General features: G+C 36.2%; 1 protein-coding gene across 1 annotated transcript in view; it reads right to left on the minus strand.

Annotated features, from left to right (window-relative positions):
* LOC150107750 (uncharacterized protein F54F2.9) overlaps positions 1–20,731 on the minus strand; it is a 304,144-nt gene that overhangs the window by 121,907 nt on the left and 161,506 nt on the right. The window contains exons 8-9 of the mRNA XM_090392180.1: positions 15,288–15,428; positions 4,329–4,392 (exon numbers count right to left, since the gene is read on the minus strand). Of these exons, the coding sequence (XP_090248306.1) occupies positions 4,329–4,392; positions 15,288–15,428 (205 nt within the window). The remainder of the gene's footprint in view (positions 1–4,328; positions 4,393–15,287; positions 15,429–20,731) is intronic.

A 20,731-nucleotide genomic window follows, 5' to 3' on the forward strand; every position in this document is an offset into this window, starting at 1 on the left:
CAAATACTTAGAATACCTAAGAAATTAAAGCTGAAGGTAGAAAATCAGTACACTGGTGGAATGATGAACTAACAAACAGTTTTTAAGAAAATGTATTAGTGTACTAAGAGTCTACTGAAGAATGCATATACAGCAATTGAGATTTAAGGCAATTAAAAGGAGAAATGATTATAAAACAAAACATAAGATGGTGGCGCTAGTGTCACAAGTTTGCATAGTGGTAGTTTTGAGCTGTGATAAAAAAAATATTATTAATTAATGGCTTTTTGTCACAAACTGTGCTACATTTTTTTCAGTGTGGATACAAGTATCCACACCTTCAGTGGTGATGTTGTTGAAATTCTTTTGTTGTTTATATTGTGTTTTGCTACTTGTTTGTTGTACTACCTCAGCTTCTAAAGATGGCATCCATAAAGAAATGTACGTCAGGCACAGAAGGCTACTGTACGAAAGTCTGGCTTTGCCTTAGATTTTTTGCAGTGGATGTGTTGCGAAAACTGCTATATGTACGCACCGAAAAATGTGAAAGATCTGTGGACTAATTGAGTAAACGAGAAGAACGAAAGTGTTAACGTATGTGTCTGAATAGATTAGAGTGATTAGAAATGGAAGCAAACGTTGGGACCATAGTAAAAGTGTTTCAGCAGGAGTTAATGAAAATGAAAAGCGAAATGAAACATCTGGAAGAGGATATTAAACAGCTGAAGGAGAGATTGGCTGATGATAAGGAGAAGGAGGAAGTTAATGTTTCTAAAGAAAGAAATCAAAGGATAGTCTTATATCAGTGTATGGGGACTTGATCATTAGAGGTGTGATTAGTAATAAAGTGCACAAAACATGCTTTCCTGGTGGAACAATAAAGCAAATACTGGGCATCAGAATTAGTGGTAGTCATGGGCACAAATTGACTTAGTTGGGGAGAAGAATAATGTGGACTTGAGGAAGTTGTTGCAGCAGGTATAGAAGAATAGTGTTGTTAGGAAAGTCATAGGCATATTGCCGATATGATAATAGTGAATTGAGAAGGAGAGTAGAGATAATGAATGGTAAGATGGCTGAGTTGTGTGAGGCAAAAGGGATTCAATTTGTAAATCTGCGGAGTGAATTTGAAGGGAAGTTCAAATGGTATAAAGCTGATGGATTACATTTGAATGGGTTTGGTGTTGGCCATTTAGAAAGGCTATTGTTTTCTGAGAAGGCACAGAGTCAAGAAGTTAATGTAGCAAATGATCAGAGTCTACCTGTGAAACAGGATAGCACAAATCAACAGATTGTACAGCAGGAGGAAGATGGATATGAGGTTGAAGGTATGGTTGCAGCAGCACAAGGTGAGAATGAGACAGGTAAGAACGGAAATCACAGTCAGGATCAGGGAAACGGGAGTGGTCAAACTGAAGAGAGAGAGAGAGGGGTGTAGTATAGCAGCTAGAATAGAGAATGTTGGTGCTGGTAGGATGGCCTCAAACACACAGTGATTGTTATGTTTATACACGATTGTAAGAAGTATTCGAAATAAGAGTGTGAGTTTGTGGCATTGATTGAGACAGTATGCCCAAAAGTAATTGGAATAAGTGAAACTTATCTGAGGAGGATGTGATGTCGGGAATAGAATTAGAAGGATATATAATTTTCCGGAAGGATAGAGATGCAAAAAGAGGAGGGGGCAGTGCTGTTAATGATTGAAGAGGAACTGTGTCTGCAAAGTGTGGAAGTTGATGGTGCATGCACAGATTTTGAATCTGTGTGGTGCAAAGTTGAAATAAACAGTTTAGTATATCTGACAGGATGCTGCTATAGGCCAGGGAATGCAGAGAATACTGACTGTGAAATGTTTAGGCAAATTAGTTGGGCATGTAAAAAGAAGGTGATCCTGATGGAAGACTTTAATTATAGGAATATAGACTGGAAGGAGGAGATAGTGTATGGAAAAAAGGAGAGTGAGTTTGTGGAATTTCTGTGAGATAAGTATCTTAAGCAGCACGTGGCTGAAGCAACTAGAGGCTTCAATGTTTTGGATTTGGTGATAACTTCACAAGATGTAGTTGTTAATGAGATGTTGACACTGCTGCCAGTTGGTGAGAGTGATCATAAGGTACTTGTTTGGGAAGTGATGAAACAAGAAAAGATCACCACCAAAAATGGATATATATATGGAAATATAAAGCAGGTGATTATAGGAAGCTCTGTAGTCAGTTAGCATTGGTACGTTGGGGAGATGAGATGAGCTGACAAAAACCATGTATGACTACATACCGAGGGTTAAGCGAGTAAATAGAGTGGGAATGAAATGGATGAACAGCGAAATCAAGCAAACCGTGTGGAAAAGAAAATGTTGTGGTGATCCGATCCATGAAGAGTATAAAGGTGCAGGCTAGAAAGGTGATGAGGATGGTAAAGAAAGAAAAGATGCAATATGAGAGGAGATTGGCTGGTCAGGGCTAAGGTTAACTCAGGGGAATTTTTCTGCTACATGGCAAGCAAGAGGAAGAATAATTATGGCAGATTAACACTGGTGGATAGTTATGGCAGCGGACTAACAATATATAGAGGAATTATTGAACAAGCACTTTATCAGCGTATATCATACTGGTGTAAATGATCCGGTACAACATATAGAAGAGAGGCAAGTATTAGGAGAACTGGAAGTGAAAGAAACAGAGGTGCATCAGGTGTTGGTTGGTTTAAATGTGAATAAGGCTGTGGGAATGGATATCACCATGTATGCTTAAGGAATGTGCACCACAGTTGGTTATGCCCTTGACCTGGTTATTTAATGAAAGTCTTGCAGTGGGTAGGGTTCCTAAGGAGTGGAAAGAAGGCAAAATAGTACCACTCCATAAGAATGGTTCTAAGACAGAAGTCTCCAACTATAGGTCAGTTTGTATACATGCAGTTGTGGTCAAGGTGTTGGAGAAATTGGTAAGGAATAAAATACAGAATTGGGTTGATGGACATGGTATTCTTTATGATGGTCAGCATGTATTTGTAAAGGGCATTTTATGATAAGGTGACGAGTGTGTTAGATAAGGAAGAATCATATACAGTGATATTTTTAGACTTTGCAAATGCGTTTGATAGATTACTACATGATAAGTTGGTGTACAAGCTGCAGAGGATGGGAATAGACAGTATATTGGTTAGATGGATCAGATATTGGCTCTCTGAACAATACCAGCAGGTTGTGTATGATGGAACAGTGTCTCAAAAAAGAAGGGTAACCAGTGGCATGCCCCAGGGTTCTGTTCTTGGGCCCTGCTGTTTAACTTTTTTGTAAATGAAATATCATGTGGACTGACTGGGGATCTTCAGTTATTTGCTGATGCTGAATAGCTACAGGAAGATTTAAATAGGCTTTTTACTTGGACAAAAGGGGTTGTAGTTTTAATATCAATAAGTGTGTACTTACAGTGTATATCTGACAATCATTTCCTACTCTGATATTTAGATCCCCAACAAGGATCAACTTTTCCTTTTTCATTTGTGTCAGTTGCTTTCTCTAAAGCTTCAAAAAATTCTCCACTTCTACCTTAGTAGAACCTTCTGTGGGACCATAGGCACAAATAAGTCTCATTGTCCAATTCCCATTTCTGATGTTTGCCCACATCACTCTACGTGAGACTGCCTGCCATTCAAGAAGATTAGCCTCGCATTTAGTGTTGAATACTATGGCTACTCCTTCTTTTCCTTGATTGTCATTGCCTGAATATAATGTATTTATTACTCAAAAAGATCTCACCAGTTTTTGTCTTTTTTGTTTCAGTTACTCCTATCATGTCGATCTGGTACTTATCTAATTCCTCAGCTAGCTCCATTTCTTTGCCATTTAGGCTTCTTATGTTGATAATACTGATCTTTAATTCTGGTGATATAGTTGGGGTGTGTTTTCAGATTTGTTCCAGTAGTTGACTTTTTGCTGTTCGCCCTGGTTTCCTGGCGAAAACAACGGGGGCCTTGTTCAACCAGGCAACACCTCAGCTGGCATGAAATTTTGTCATGTTGTACCATCATTTTGTATTTTGGTTTAAGCCAATAAGAATACAATTTGGTTGGCTAAATCCCAAATTGCTAGCCCATCCTCGTTCGTTCAGTATCCAGGTAGATACCCAACAGGGTGCACCACGAGAAGGTGAGGAATGGACATTAGGTCAGAAGCCCTGGTTGGTTCTCTGCATTCCTTTAAAGGCTATGTGGAGGTCTGCTCTCAGTTATACAGCTTTGACTCTTAAGCACCCAATTACTATCCTTTAACATTTAAATTTTTCAGTTAAATGAAAATTAATTCAAAAATCTCACTGTGAATTATTTGTAACTATTGAAAAAAAAAATACCTTGTAAAGAAGTAGGGACTTGTCTGGTAAATGATGATCTTAGCTGCTTTGCTACTGCTGTAACCTGCAATCATATGAGAATTCTAAATTAATTCTATAACAAATTGCTAAAAACTACACAAAACTATTAAAAATATCGTTATGCAGGATGGAACCATTAGTGGTACTTTACCACTGTTAACCATTACAGTGGTATATGTCATTACTACAAGACATTAAGTTTTTTTGACAGTAATGTCTTATAGTAATGAAAATGTCTTTTCTACATTTTCCTCCTACTATCTGTAATGACAAAGGCTAATGTACTGTGCCATACATTGAGTAGCATTAACTGGTAATTAGCTTAAGGAATTAACAATGCATATAACAGATATTAATTAAAGCAAACTTTAATGAATACCTTCAATATTTCGGCAACATCACGTTGCCACCTTCAGGAACATACAAATATGGTATGTGCATGCAGGCACTAACAAAAGCAAATGAGGAAGAAGGCAAGAAACTAATATTGTTCCTAAAGTCCTAATGGTGCCCCCTAGTGGGCTAATTGGGTTGTCTTGGCCGTTGGGCTGAAGTTCTCATAATGTAGGCATCCCAAATTTGGGATAGTTTCATGCACCCAAATTTATTGAGGTTTGGAACGTTTTTTAGAGCTGCTGCTGATTCCATGAATAATCTTTCGTACTTGAACTTGCTGCGGTGTATTATTTTAGTTTTCTTCCAACGAATTCTATGGTGAGTATCTAAAGTATGGTCTGCCAACCCAGAGTGGCTGTACTGGTGAAACCGGATATAGTCTTTGTCTTCTGAAAATCCTGATATTCGCTGTCCTGCCTGTTTGGCCAAAGTAGGACAGTTTACAGCTGCAAGGGACCTGGTATACACCAGGTAGATCTAGAGGGAGTGGTTGGTCTTTGGTAGAGCGGATATGGTATGACAACTTTTTATATGGTCTATCACGAAGTCAGGTCATATTTTTTTGAGGATATTGGTTATTTTTTCAGAGGTGCCCCGCAGATCGACAAGACCATCATAGTAGACAGACAAGACAATGAAACAATGCTTAGAATATCGGAAACAATAGCCATAAAATGTGACGCGAACTTATCAACATACACAGGTGCTACATAATCTCCGAGGTTTGGAAGCTTCACAACATAAAATTGAGGTCACAACCCCAACCACCAATAGGCGATAACACAAGCACTTCAAAAGCAGAAGCACCTACCTGACCTGACATAGCATCCACTTCCTCCACGTGTTCAGATGACGACGACCAAGAATAGTCGAAACGGACCGCACCCCATCAACCCCCTTTCCCCTCTCTAAAAATCAGTTGCTGGTTTCAACCCCCTTTCACCCTTAATCACCCTATATAAATATAAAAAAACGCTCGGCCCATCCCTTATAATATATATGTATATATATATTATTCAAAAAAACCCGGGTTTTTTCCATTTCTATTTTAATTCTCCCACATTGCCTAATCCCCCCCCCCCCACACACACACAGTGTTTGGATATCGTTGAAAGAAGAAAAGCCACAGCACCCAGAAAAAGGTATGTGTAAATTTCTCTTCCTTTATGCTACATATATTTATCGGTAAATATACATCTACAATGCCCTAAGAATCCGTGAGTAAAAAGCCAATGACATTTAAACAGGGGCACTCCTAAACAGAAGCAGGCAAAATAGCCATAAATGTAATAGAAAGCAGACTATCAGATGAACAAGCGGGTTTCCGGAAGTCCAGAAGTACAATCGACCATATTTTTGCAATACACATACTAGGCAAAAAATACATAGATCACAACTTTTTAGACCTTCAAAAAGCTTTTGACTCAATATGGCATGAGGCATTATGAAATTTTAGAACATTATGGTATTGATAACAAAATCATTAGGATTATTAAATCTCTTTATTCCTCATCTGATATGAAAATTGAAATTAAAAATTACAGCAGTGAACCATCTCGGCAGAACGAGGGGGGGGGTAAGACAGGGATGCATCTTGTCCCCTCTTCTTTTTAATTGTTTTCTGGAATACGTATCATAGATGAAGCTCTTCATGAATATGATACCAGAATAGTAGTTGGCAGACTAAGAAAAAATAGCTTACGTTTTTGCAGACGATTGATCTTCTAGCAGAAAGTGAAGAATTACAAGAGTTAACCAGCCGCGTTTTTGGAACATTAAAAAAAAAATATGGATTATACATAAACCTACAAAAAACAAAAACAATGATAACCTCAAAAGCAGACACTGAATTCTTAAGATACAAATTGGCAATAAACAAATTGAGAATGTAAACAAGTTCACTTATCTAGGAAGCAAGTTGAGTTAAGATGGTCGTTCAAAAACCGACATTAAATACTGAATTGCTAAGGCAACAGTGGCCCTACAGAAATTAAAACCATTGTGGGGAGATAACAGAATAGCAATCACAACCAGACTAAGACTAATTGATACCTTGGTGAATTCTATCCTCTTGTATGGTTGTGAGGTCTGGACTTTATTGAGGGAAGATGAGAGGAGACTCCTGTCTTTTAAAATGAAAACTTACAGACTTTTGAGAATTCCCTATACTGCTCACAAAACCAATGAAAATGTTCGAAAACTGATTGATTCAATAGACGGGAAAGAAGGAAAAATATTCTGACAGTCATCAGAAGAAGACAGATGAAATGGTTCGGACATGTGGAGAGGGCTAATGGCATTCCAAAGCAAGTACTAGAAGGAATCATTCCGGGACCAAGGGTTAGGGGCCAACCTCAATTAAAATGGACTGATAACATCAAAAAATGGACAAATTCCTCCCTTTCTCAACTGACATCAAGAACAAGAGACCGAGATGATTGGAGGAGGCTAACAAAGAATATCACTTACCAGCCATGAATGACCCAATGGTCCATTTAGGATTACGGGAGAGAAGAAATATGCTGGACTAGAGAGAATGTTAGCAATGCAGTTGGCTCAAGTCAGAGGACAGACCATAAGTTGGATCTTACTCAAATGTATCTTAGTGCCAACCTAAAATGTCTTAGAGATAAAGTAAATCTGCCTGAGTTTCTGTAAACTGTTTCCTGGCATTTATTCAAAAATGGATGATATGAAGTAAAAAATATCCCTTGTTGATTCACAGTGTAAGAATCCATAATGGTGACTATTTATTAGATATGAGGTTTCTGGGTAGCACCACAAGTTTTTTCTTTCTCTCTTTTTTCTGTTTTTTTTTTTTAATGGTAATCCCATACATCACATTGTTTAAAGGAATGCAGAGAATTGACCAGGGCTTCTGACCTAATGTCCCATCCTCACCTTCTCAAGGTGCACCCTGTTGGGTATCTATCTGGGTACCATCATTTGTATTTTGGTTTAAGCCAATAAGCACAAATCCTAAATCTCATTTCGTTCAGTATCCTGGTTAAACAAGGCCCCCCCGTTGTTTTTGCTAGAGAACCAGGGAGAACAGTGAAAAGTCAGCTACTGGAACAAATCTGAAAACACACCCTAACTCAACATCACCAGAATTAAAGATTGGTACTATGAAAGCCTGAATGGCAAAGAAATGGAGCTAGCTGAGGAATTAGATAAGTACCAGATCGACATAATAGGGGTGACAAAAACAAAAAAGACAAAAACTGGTCAGATATTTCTGAGTAATTAATACAAAATGTTATATTCAGGCAATGACAATCAAGGAAAAGAAGGAGTAGCCATAGTATCCAACACTAAATATGAGGCTAATTTTGAATTGAAGGCAGTCTCAAGTAGAGTGATGTGGGCAAACATTAGAATGGGGGGAATTGCACAATGAGACTTATTTGTGCCTATGGTCCCACAGAAGGTTCTACTAAGGTAGAAGTGGAGGAATTTTTTGAGGCTTTAGAGAAAGCAACTGACACAAATGAAAAAGGAAAAGTTGATTCTTGTTGGGGATCTAAATATCAGAGTAGGAAATGATTGTCAGATATACGAAAATATTTTGGGAAAATTTGGAGAAAAGAGCAAAGCTAATAATAATGGCAAATACCTGTTGGATTTCTGCTGGTTATTGGGACATGAACTGGTTATTACTAACACCATGTTCCAACATAAAAATGTGCACAAATTCATGGAGAGAAGAGGCAAGGAACAAGAAGAGTCTCACTGACTATGTTATTGTTGATAGTGATGTTTTCTCCCTGGTGCAGATATTTCTGAGTAATTAATACACCAGAGTGTACAGAGGATTCGAAATTGAAAGATATCACTATTTAGTTTTGAGCAGGATAAAATTGAATTTCCTATTGAAAATAATAACACATAAGAAAGTTTTAAAGCGAATAAAAGTTGAGCAGCTCTCAGATGTGAACTGCAGACTAAAATACACAAAGATTATTGAAGAAAAAATGATAGAGTTTGAGAACAGGAACCAAACCTTGGAGATTCAGTGACAAGCCTTGAAGAAAACCCTGACTGATTCAGACAGAGAGGCATGTGGTGAGGTTGTCTGCAAGGATAGAAAAATCAGAACTCCATGGTGGACACAGGAAGTTAAAGAGGCAGTGAAGGAAAAGAAGAAATCGTATCAAAAGTTCCTGGCAAATAAGTCAGCTTGTGCTCTTAGAGAATAAAGAGACAAATGTAAGAAAGCTAAACACTGTGTAAAACTAGCTAAAGAAACGTCATGGGAGGACGTTGGCAAGACCATAGAAAATAAATATCAAGAAGGTGGCAAAATATTCTGGAGGTTGTTGAAAAAGCTCAGAAATGGAGGAAAGAGTGCTGTAAAAGGAGTTAGAGATGATAAAGGTGACATGAAAACAGGAGAAAGAGATATCCTTGAAATATGAAGAAATTACTTCGAAAAATTGCTAAATGAAACAAGCAGTGGTAAAAAACACTCGACAGTCAGGAATACGTATCCATACTTGAAGTAGAAAAAGCCATCAAAGGCTTGAAATGTGGAAAGGCAGCAGGAGGAGATTATATTCGACCAGAAATGCTGAAATATGGTGGTATAAAAGTCTTACAGTGGCTGCACTGCATAGTTCAGAAGGCCTGGACAGAGGGACGAATTCCCGATGATTGTAGTAGAGCTCTCATAGTACCCATATAAAAAGGGAAATAAAACTGAATGTGAGAATTACAGAGGTATTTCCCTTCTGAGTGTTCCTAATAAGATTTAAGCAAGTATACTTGAGAAACAGTTAAGAAGAATTGTGGAAGAAAAGCTTAGTGAAGAACAAGCTGGATTCAGGCCAAATAGAGTTGTTCCACAGGGGAAGGCCAAGGCATATCAAGACCTTTATGATCATTTGGAAACAAAGGAAGGACAGAGAAAGATTTATCGATTGGCAAAATGTAGAAATAAGGTGTCAAAGGACATCGTACATGTGAGGCAAATCAGAGATGCTGAAGGAAGAATATTATGGAGGGATGTGGACATAAGAAACAAATGGAGAATATACTGAGGAAATTGCGAGGACTCACAGAGAAGATGGGCAGCCTTCTGAGGGGATGGTGCTGAACATCAGTAGAGTGGAAGTGAAGGAGGCCATGAAGAGGATGAAGAATGAAAAATCGGTGGGCCCAGATAGGATTTCAGTGGAGGCATGGAAAGCTCTGGGGGAAGAGGGAATTGACCTGCTGTGGGATCTGTCATGAAAATTTGCCAACAGGAAAATATACCTGAGGAATGGAGGAAAAGTACTCTTGTCCCCATCTACAAGGGTAAAGGGGATGTACAAGACTGTAAGAATTACACAGGAATAAAGTTGATGCCTCACACAATGAAAATCCTAGAAAGCATTCTTGATGGAAGACTGAGGAAGGAGGTGGAAATTGCAAAGGAGCAATTTGGCTTCATGCCTGGTCGATCGGCCACCGATGCTATCTTTGGGGTAAAATAGATGGAAAAGTTTCGAAAGAAGCAATGGGAGCTACAGCTGGTATTTATTGATCTGGAGAAAGCGCATGATAGAGTGCCAAGGCAAGAAGTCTGGAGCTGTCTGAGGGAGAAGAAGGTACCGGAGAAATATGTCAGATTGGTGCAGGAGATACACAGAAATGTGAAGACAGGTGTTCGAACCTGCCTGGGAGTGACAAAGTTTTCCAGTGACAGTTGGCTTGCATCAAGGGTCTGCATTAAGTCCATTCCTGTTTAATATTGTGCCGGAGGAAGTGAGAGAAGATGTGCCTTGGACTATACTGTATGCAGAATTAAGAGAAGAAGTGGCAGCCAAACTGGAAAGTTGGAGGAAAGTACTGGAAGAGAGAGGTATGAGACTGAACAGAAGTAAGACCAAGTATATGTGTTGCAAAGTGCATGACAGCCAGGAGACAGATCTGGAGCTGGAAGGAAATGTCAGTGACTTTAAACTTAGGTTCAACAATGAAAGAGGATGGTGAGGCTGAGAAGGAAGTGGGATGCAGGATACAAGCAGGATGGAGGAACTGGAGAGAGAGATGGCTGGAGTGCTATGTGATAAGAGGGTGCCGATCAATCTAAAAGGCAAAATTTACATGACAGTAGTGAGACCAACTATGACTTATGCTTTGGAAACTGTGGCCTTGAGGAAAAATAACATCAGCAGGATGGAGGTCGCGGAGATGAAAATGCTTAGGTGGATGTGCGGGGTGGCCAGAAAGGATCATCTGAGAACTATGTAAGGGGAACAGTGAAAGTTACAAACTTCGGAGCAAAGATACAGGAGACAAGGTTGAGATGGTTTGGTCATGTGATGAGGAAGGAGGAAGAGTATGCGGGAAGAAAGGTCATGCAGATGGATGTGCAGGGGAAGAGGAAGTGCGGAAGGCCAAAGAAGAGATGGTGGAGGAGGACTTGAGGATGAAGAACTGGGATGTGGCTACAGCCCAAGACAGGAAGTTGTGGAGGAGACTCACCACAAACAGCGACCCTACTTAAGTGGGAAAAGATGCAGAAGAAGAAGTTCAGAAATCACGGGAATATAACAAAGATCTGTATTTAAGTTTTGCTGATCTGGAAAAGGCATATGACAAGGTGCCAAGAGAGAACTAATTCAATACGCTACAGCTATATGGTGTCAATGGGGCATTATATCAAGCAATACTTAGTCCTTATTTGAGTTGTAAGTCAGCAGTTAGAATTGAAGGAAGTACAGGAAGATGGTTTAATGTCAAATCTGGTGTGAGACAAGGATGTACATTATCCCCTCTGTTATTCATTATCTATATGGATCACATTATGAAGGAAAGTGGTATTAAACATGATATCAAAATTGGAGATGCTAATGTCAGCTCTTTGCTTTATGCGGACGTGTTATACTTCTAAATAAATCCACTACAAGTCTGCAAGATTCCCTGACTAAATTGAATAACTGTTGTAATAGATATGGTTTGAAGGTCAGCAATAAAAAGACCAAGACAATGAAAATAGGCAGAATCATTGAAAATGTCAACTGTGTTGTGAATGGAGAACCTGAGGAACAAGTAAAACATTTCAGCTACTTAGGCACAATTTTTAGTGAAGATGATAAATTAAATATGGAAATAGACAACAGAATCAACAAAGCTGGTATGATAGGAAGTCAACTGAATAAATTCATATGGAATAAGAGAGAAATTAGCCAAAATACTAAATTAGCTGCATACAAGACAGTGTTCAAACCAGTTTTAACTTATGGATCTGAGAGCTGGGTCAGAAGTAAAACACTTGACCAAAGACCAGAGATATGAGAGTCCCGAGAAAGATTAGAGGCATGAACAGATGCATCAATGGCAATATCATATTAAAAACGAACTTAACATTGACAGCATCCAGGAATGTGTTAGCAGAGCTAATCTCAGGTGGTATGGTCACTTAAACAGAATGGGTGAGGAAAGATTAGCAAAACAAGTATTCTCTGCCAGGTTGGCAAGAAAATGACCCAGAAGATGACCAATGTATAGGTGGATTGATACGGTACAAAGTGCATTAGACGAGAGAAATATAAGATCTGATAAGGTTGGAGTCTTGACAAGTTACAGACTGATCTGGAGGAAAATTGTAGATAGCAAGTTAGTAATGATGTAAATTTTTCATGTAGTACTATCATATCCTGTACACCCCTTGAGGGTACATGGCAGGAATTTGATGATGACTGCACTTTTGATTTCCTTACTAACTGAGTAGTAACTCTCCTGGCTTGTTCTTTATAGTCATTATGTAACTAATTGTTACCATTATTCATTTTGTACTGCCTCCAAAGTGCCTTCTTCCAGATTTCATGCTTAAGTCCATTATTCATCCACTCATGATGTATGCTACAGAAAAATGTGGGTAGAGGAAATGAAGAGTTTATTCTGGTATTCAAACAGATTGGATCTTGGCTACTTTTAGCCTGCACTTAGCAAAGCAAGCAATGCAACAGACAGTGAAACTTATATTCCATGTAGTGTACCATATAGGCTTAGCCTATTATTTGATCTACAATTGCTACATCTTGACTCAGCCTATGTTAGTTTACTGTTCAAGCCAAGTAATTTAATGAAGGGCATTAAAATCCAAAGGCTTCTAATTGGTACACCAATATGAAGGTATAGGGAAAAGGATTTGAATATTGCTGCCTAACTACATTTTGCTGAAGTTGAGCATAGCCATGCTATGGCCCGAACATTAGTCGTATTAGCATTTTAGATATTCCAATTTAGACTTTAATATAGCTCAGATGGTTCTATTGCTTTACTTGCAATACTGCTTATGCTGATGAACAAACAAGAAGCTTTTAATTATGGAGCACCTCTGCTTTTATTATTTTTTTTTCTCTAATGTCTTAGCTAAAAGAAGATACATGGAGGAAATGCTAGTAAAAATAAGGATAAATATAACACTTACTGGTAGATTTTAATTTTCAAACTTAAATAAGTCTGCTGATATTAGTTTCTTGATTACTTCAATAACAAAATTTGGCATTATTGAACTAATCAGAGTGTGTGCTTTATTATCTGATCAGATAACAAAAAAAACAAACCTATAAGATGTCTGATGAACAAACAAGAAGCTTTTAATTATGGAGCACCTCTGCTTTTATTATTTTTTTTTCTCTAATGTCTTAGCTAAAAGAAGATACATGGAGGAAATGCTAGTAAAAATAAGGATAAATATAACACTTACTGGTAGATTTTAATTTTCAAACTTAAATAAGTCTGCTGATATTAGTTTCTTGATTACTTCAATAACAAAATTTGGCATTATTGAACTAATCAGAGTGTGTGCTTTATTATCTGATCAGATAACAAAAAAAACAAACCTATAAGATGTCTATGTAGGTATATAGTGATTTGGTATTTCCAGAAGTTAACATGAGTTTTTAGGTACGTGTCAAGTTTTGTCATTTGTGAGAGTAAGGAATCAGTATTTTTAATCATAAGTGAGCACTTCATTAGCAATTTTCGGATTTTTTGCTACAAAGTTTGTTAAGGATAGATGCTAAGATTGTGGTGTGAGAAATAATGGACTTGACTGGTAAGTCAGCTCTGTGTACAGTATGGGCTAAAGTATATTTATTGATTTTATTTTCTTTTTTTAGGTTTTTTTTTTTTAGATATTTTTACATTTCACAAAATGTGCAAGTACCTATATAGTTGTTTTATCTATTCAATCCAAAACTATATAGGTACTTACATACTTATTTATTACATACTTACAACTGAAATGTAAAAGTTATGGGATGATAGCTAGATGGGTGTTACTGCAATTTGGCATTTGGACTCTTGAAACAAAAATTCAAGCTATGTTTCAGTAGCACAAAGAGACAAAACAAAATATATTGCAATAACTTTGCTTTGATCTCTTTTAGTTTCAATATGAAAATAGTTTGTTTTTATTAGCAATATGATTTAAAATGATATTAATAATTCTGTACTATCTGGGTTGGCCTCACTGCCTTAATTGGCTGTGAGGCCAAAAAACAAACATTCTGGGCGAAATTTAGTGAAATTTGGTATTTAGGGTCTCTATTAAAAGTTGGCATTGTCATTTTGGTTTTACTTTAAGTATCTGTAGTGGAAAATTAGACAAAACATGTGTACTGGGTATATAAATAAAAAATGGAAGTTCAATGAAATGTGCAAAAAAAATTGTTTTTTAAATTGAAAATATATCACAACTCAACAGAATGCTTTATCAGACATCATTATGATAGCTCTCACTAAAACAATGGGAAATTCAATGAGTGAAAATTAAACTACACACAATAACTGCTCACACGAAATACAAATTTTTCAGTTAGTATTATATGTGAACAATCATTGCAGTTTAATGTCATAGTGTCAATTATGTCTGATAGGTATGCTTATGGGTGATAATTTCTGTTGCTAAAGTAGTTATCCCAGGTTCAAGACTGATCAGTGAAAAAAGGAAAAAAAAAAAAAATCTATATATATATATTTTTTTTGTTATAATAATTCTATTTTGATTGACAAATACAATCTAAAAAACTTTTTGAACTGTTTTGGTATAAATGGATCGTTTTATTGGCAAAATAATTTAAAACAATAATTATTCCATGGCATGATAAATTTTTAAATGAAATTTTGGTATTTAGAATCCATATGAAAAATGCTGGAATTGTTTCAAATGGACCATTTTAATGGCAAAATTAAGAACAACAACAACATTATCTTGACAGCTCTCAATTATCGAGATAATGAATATTGTCACTATACCAAGCTGTAATTACAACATGCGCTTTTTTTTTTTTTTTTTTTTTTTTTTACAATTGTCTATGGTTATTTCCTTACTTTTAACACAAGAAGTATGGTGTTTATGATATTCCTTAATATCAGGCAGTGCTTTTCCCTCCTCAAATATCCTTACAACTATGCTGTTTGACTGAAAATGTGTGCCAACTAATACACTATAAATTAATCATAAAACAATTTCAAATCTAAACAAATCTGAAGCACGAACAGACAAATCCATTCATGCTTCAAATAAAAATAATTTTTACATACCTCTGGTACTGAGCAATTTAACATCTGAGCTACCTTTTCCCAACGATCAACTGTTCCACCTGGATATTTTTTCATTGCTTTGGCCAAAGAATTGAGCTGCACATCTGTCCATTTAAGTGTCTGTGATGAAATATCCTTACTCTAGGGGAGAAGAAAAAAAGAAAAGAAAATTAAAATAAATAAATGGCAATTATATAATTATTTGGCACTTCATACAGTAAGAAAAAAAGAAAGAAAAAAAGAGTATTTCATAATACAGAATGAATCTTAAAGCATTAAATGGATAAGTGATAAAAACACATCAGTAAGAGATTGAAACTATAGTCTTCTAAAATAAAATTGCATTATTGCAGTTATTGAAAGTTACTACAGTAATCTCTCAATTTATGATCTTTGGTTAACAACTCTCAAATGGGTTAGCATGTCAAATGATGTCTGATACATCACCATGTAACTGAAAGTAGTTATATGGTGTTGTACCAGAAGTCATTTCAATTATCTAACTAGAAAACTGCTTGCCTGCTGAGATTGAATAAGAGGATTAAAAAAAAAATCCCTGCATCGATTCCACCGATGAAAGGATGGCTGTAAACCTACAGCATGTCAGTACCATGGGTGGGCATAAGATTAGATAATCTGGACACCCTGCCATAGAGATCAAACATAGAACACTTTTTTCTAGTCACTTCAAGCCTGATATAAGCAAGGTAAGTCTTACACTAGGATATGAAAAACATCCACCATCCAAATTGACATTATAAGTATTTCTGGAGTTCCCCATAAAAAAAAAATAAAAAAAATAAATAAAAAGTTTTTTCTACTTAACATTCACTTTAGTATCTAATACATATCTGTCTATCAATTAGCTGGTGTTACACCCTGATAACTCAATGTGAAAATTTCAGTTATCGTGATGTAACAAGAGAAGAAATAAAACCCCTGTATAGATAACTAAGTAAGCAAGCTTGTTCCTAAGCAGATATCGTTAAGAGCCTTTGAAAGTAACGAATACAAAAAATAAAAAGAAAGAAAAACATGCGCTTGCATCCAAGTGAAAAATATAGCTGAAATTGTTTGTTGAACTAAATAAAAAAAACGAAGGGAATTTTATTACAGTTGTGATATGATAAAATAAGGTTAAGTAAAGCAAAGAAGATTAGTCATAGGATTTTGTATGTGAGAGGCTAGTTTTACACTTGAAATAAGAGATTAAAGATTCAAGTTAATTCTTAGAAAATTTTGGAAAGGGGATTAATTTAGTATAGATGACATAGCTTAAACATAAGCAGAGGTTAGCTTAAACAAAAACCAAAGCTCAATTGAGACTTCGTCACGTGTCAGTCGCGTAAACATGGACCGCATGATGTTTTGGCAGAAAAACGCCACTCTAATTGGTCAGTGAAATCGACTCCAGTAAGGGGGGGGGGAGAAAAGAAATTGAAGAAGGTGCCCATAGGGGTCATCGTATAAAAGGGTTAGGATCCCCCCCACCACGTGGCTTTTTTCTTCAGAGTTTTTCTTCACGAGTCTTTGGATAGGTCTCATGCGGCTTTCCTGAGTGACGGGTTAGGAGTTTTCTCCGTCTGACACAATAAGGAAACAAAGTGTGCGGGATTTCGATTCTGTGTTCCTATTGTAAGAAACGAGGGATGCCGTTTAGTTAAAAAGAGAGAAGATAATGTCAGTGTATTTCATCGTCCAGTGATCGTAATGAGAGAAAGAAAATTCTATAAAGGAGTCAGTGCTCACATGGTGAATTTCACAGCCATAGAATAGATGATCCTGTGTATGTCCTTGATTGAAGAATGTAAGACAAAGATTGTGAAAGCCCATCTTAGTGCCAAAAGAACTTAGGAGTGATAAGTTATAGAAGAGTTCATCTTAGGAAGGTAAAATATCGGAAAAAGGTAGAGACCAGTGGAGAAGACCTAAGTCAAAAGGTACTGTAAAATCTCGTGTCAACTCAAATCATGTAACTGTAGTCATTGTTCAATTACTGAACAGTTGAAAGGATTAATGAGAATTATACTAGGACTTTAGTACATGTCAAACTAGAATAAAAATGAGCTTGTTATTATTAATTAATACATAATTCATGTGCCTAGAGATTTATGCATGTACATTGTATTTTTTTTAAAGGTCAAAAGTGTGTATTAGCTCAGCGAAAGGATAATTTTAATCCATATTGTCTTAGTGAGAAAATTAGAGTCACTGATTATATATGTCCTAGAAAATACAGAATTATAGCGTGATCACACCAGTAAGAGGTTAGACAAAGGATCAACTAGTTCTAGGATTATACTTGTTTGTATGTATAGAATCTGTTATGGCGATATGATCACAATTCTCATGTAGGATCTTAACCTAATACTTGTGTTTAGCTAGTGAAAATTTGTATTATATCTTATATATTCTTAGTATTGAATTGAGTTTTATTTGATAAAGAATGAATTGAGCCATGTTTATGAGTTCAATAAACTTTTGTTCATTGAAAATAAATACAGTTGTCTGAGATTGCCGCTCAATGCGTCACTTGTAACAACATACGAACCTAATCATGTGGGGGGGGGGGATTTGTTAAGTTACAAGATAAAGGTCACGACTGCGTATTAGTTTCACACTTAGCCATATTTTGGTAATTGCTCCTTGTTTTTGAATTTTATATCTTAAATTAAATGTCCTGAAAGGCACAGTATAGAATAAATATTTAGGGCCACTAAGGGGAGAAGAAGCTTGAATATTTGTATTTGGGTGATATCTCGTATATAAATAAGATTTGGACAAAGACAAGTAGAGTTTCACATGTAAAGATAGTTGAAAGCCTAATAATCGTAAAGTGGGACACAACACTGATAATGCAATAATAGAAGAGTAAAATAAAGTTTTTAACCACCCAACCGGCAAGGACATACATCCAGGTTATCATGGATGCGAAGTGCATATTAAAATTGTAATACCATTGATATTACATTGAAATATATGATGGATACAAAGTGTAGAGGAGTGATGTATTTTATCCATATTGATGCTGACGTGGTTAAACTGAAATGATATTTTAAATATTCATTTTTTTAATATGCAACCACCTGCAAAAAGTTGTAAATCAACTATACATTAGCAATATGAGTAGGCTAAGGAATGAATAATCTGATAACTATTCTCTACAGATAAAACACGAGTACTATTTAAGCCACTTCGAGACTAACAAGCAAAGTGATGCTACAGTACATGACAAAAATCATTTGCCACTAAGAGATGATTCACAAATATCCATGTCACAGTGAGATTTCAACCCACAGCTTGCAAGGCTAGAAAGCAGAAATGGTATTCATTCAGCCAAATCAAGCCTAAATTATAAATAATAAACTTATGAACTTATATACAAATACTCACTTTATACAATTTCTTTGCAACATTTAATTGTTAACTTCATGTTCATCTAGTTAACCTATAACATGAAATTCAAAACTCCTATGCTTGAGAACCATTCATCCAGCTGGTCTCTATCTCATTTTTAAAACAATGCTTTCTGAAATAACAGTTTAAGTTAAAAAGAGCAGTATTCGATAAATGGGCAGATTTGTGATTTGTATAATGTTAACAGTTGTTTAGAAGTGAAGTAGTGTCTTGAGCGAAAAAGAAAACCGAATTTTTTGGAAGCTGAGGACGTAATGGTTGTGATGTGTTTATGCCAGGAGAGGCTTGATGTCAGGGTAATTCTGAGAAAAGAAATCTCATCTTGTCTGGGAATTTGAGTGTTATCAAAAACAATGTCGGAGGAAAATTGTTCTCTTTTGTGAGAAATAAGACAGAACTGGGTTTTACTAGCGTTGAAGTTGACAAGGTTATCTGAGCCCCATTGGAGGATGGCTTGAAGGTTGGAATTAAGGGTATATATACTGAAAATACCGCAATAACTATAGGAAAAATATTGATATACAAGTGTTTGTTCCATTATTCATCCCAGAGCAACATCCACATTTGTATGTATATACATCAATGCATTTTTGTTCATTCGCAGATAGCTATTAAACAACACCAGTAAAAACTAACACAAAACACAAATACTTTTATGACTGTTATGTGGATTCAGAAGGCTTCCAATTAAAAAAGTGACTTTTTCATCACTTTTTTGTTTGCAGTTATCTTTTGTTTCACAGATTCTGAACAAGACAAAAGGATCACGGGTGTGGTATCAAATTTGCAAAGCATGGAATTTTTTTTAGTCACTTCACTTCACTAAAATTGTTACAATAATCCTTCAATTATTGTATTGTATTTATGGATCATGAATGCAAAAGTTCATTTAATTTCATTATCAGTGCAGCACTATTAATATTAGTATGAATAATTATGTCAATAAAAATGATCCAAATGAGACCAAAGCTAAATTACTGAAATTTTATTAAGTTCCATTCAGCTAGAGCAGAGTTACTGAAATACATAACGTTGACATATATTGTCTCTTTGTATCCCCTAGAAATAGTTTGAATGAAAAAAACTTTTAAGGGATCATTCAAATACCAAACATAGGATGTATCAAGCAAGAGTCCCAAAATAACTTGAGTACAGATGGATGAAAGATATAAATCTGATAGGTGCCACCTAAAAATGAGAGGGAGAGGAGATAAGACAAATATCACTTCATCATCAAGTGTAATACAATTTACCTGTCATCCTCATCATTTTCAAGCTTATTAAGTTAATTACCAATTCTCTATTACTCTGTAATATAAGGGTAGACATGAGTTCTAATACATGCAGCCTCAGAGGATTTCCCTATGAACTTGCTACTGTAGTAAGAATTCCCCCCCACACACACATCCAGAATGCACGTGAATGAAGTCTGACTAATTGTTATGAAGGAAATGTAGAACATCCCCTTCATGACTAATTGTTATTCATATTATTCACTACTAAGCCTACAAAAAAATAATTCCCCATACCCCCAGAATTCCTGTGAATGAAGTCTGACTAATTGTTATGAAGGAAATGTTGTCATAGAACATCCCCTTCATGACTAATTGTTATTCATATTATTCACTAAGCCTACAAAAAAAATAATTCACAGATTGTTACTAGACCACAATGCTTAAATCATTTACAAAAAAATTAAAGAGAATCACCTGTAACATAATTCCAGATGATAAAATCCTTTGATATTATTATTATTTATCACCTCCAGGGAGTTCAAAGACTCATTGAGGGAGGACATCTACTCTACAACTCTGCTTCCACCTCACAATCCACCAACTGACCACAACTACACCAACACTATCTACCGCTGACCACCACCACCACTAGTATTTCCACAGACAATCATCCATGCATGCCCACAACGGGATTCAAATCCGCAGCCTCTTGACTGGAGAGCGGACACATTAACGCTTGGCCAGCCAGGCTGGCCAAATAAATATTATTATTATTATTATTATTATTACCAC

The sequence above is a fragment of the Typopeltis vanoorti genome, chromosome 4 (genome assembly GCF_054136105.1).
Source record: "Typopeltis vanoorti isolate ZY-2024b chromosome 4, IOZ_Tvanoo_1.0, whole genome shotgun sequence".
NCBI classification, from domain to species: Eukaryota; Metazoa; Arthropoda; class Arachnida; order Uropygi; family Thelyphonidae; genus Typopeltis; species Typopeltis vanoorti.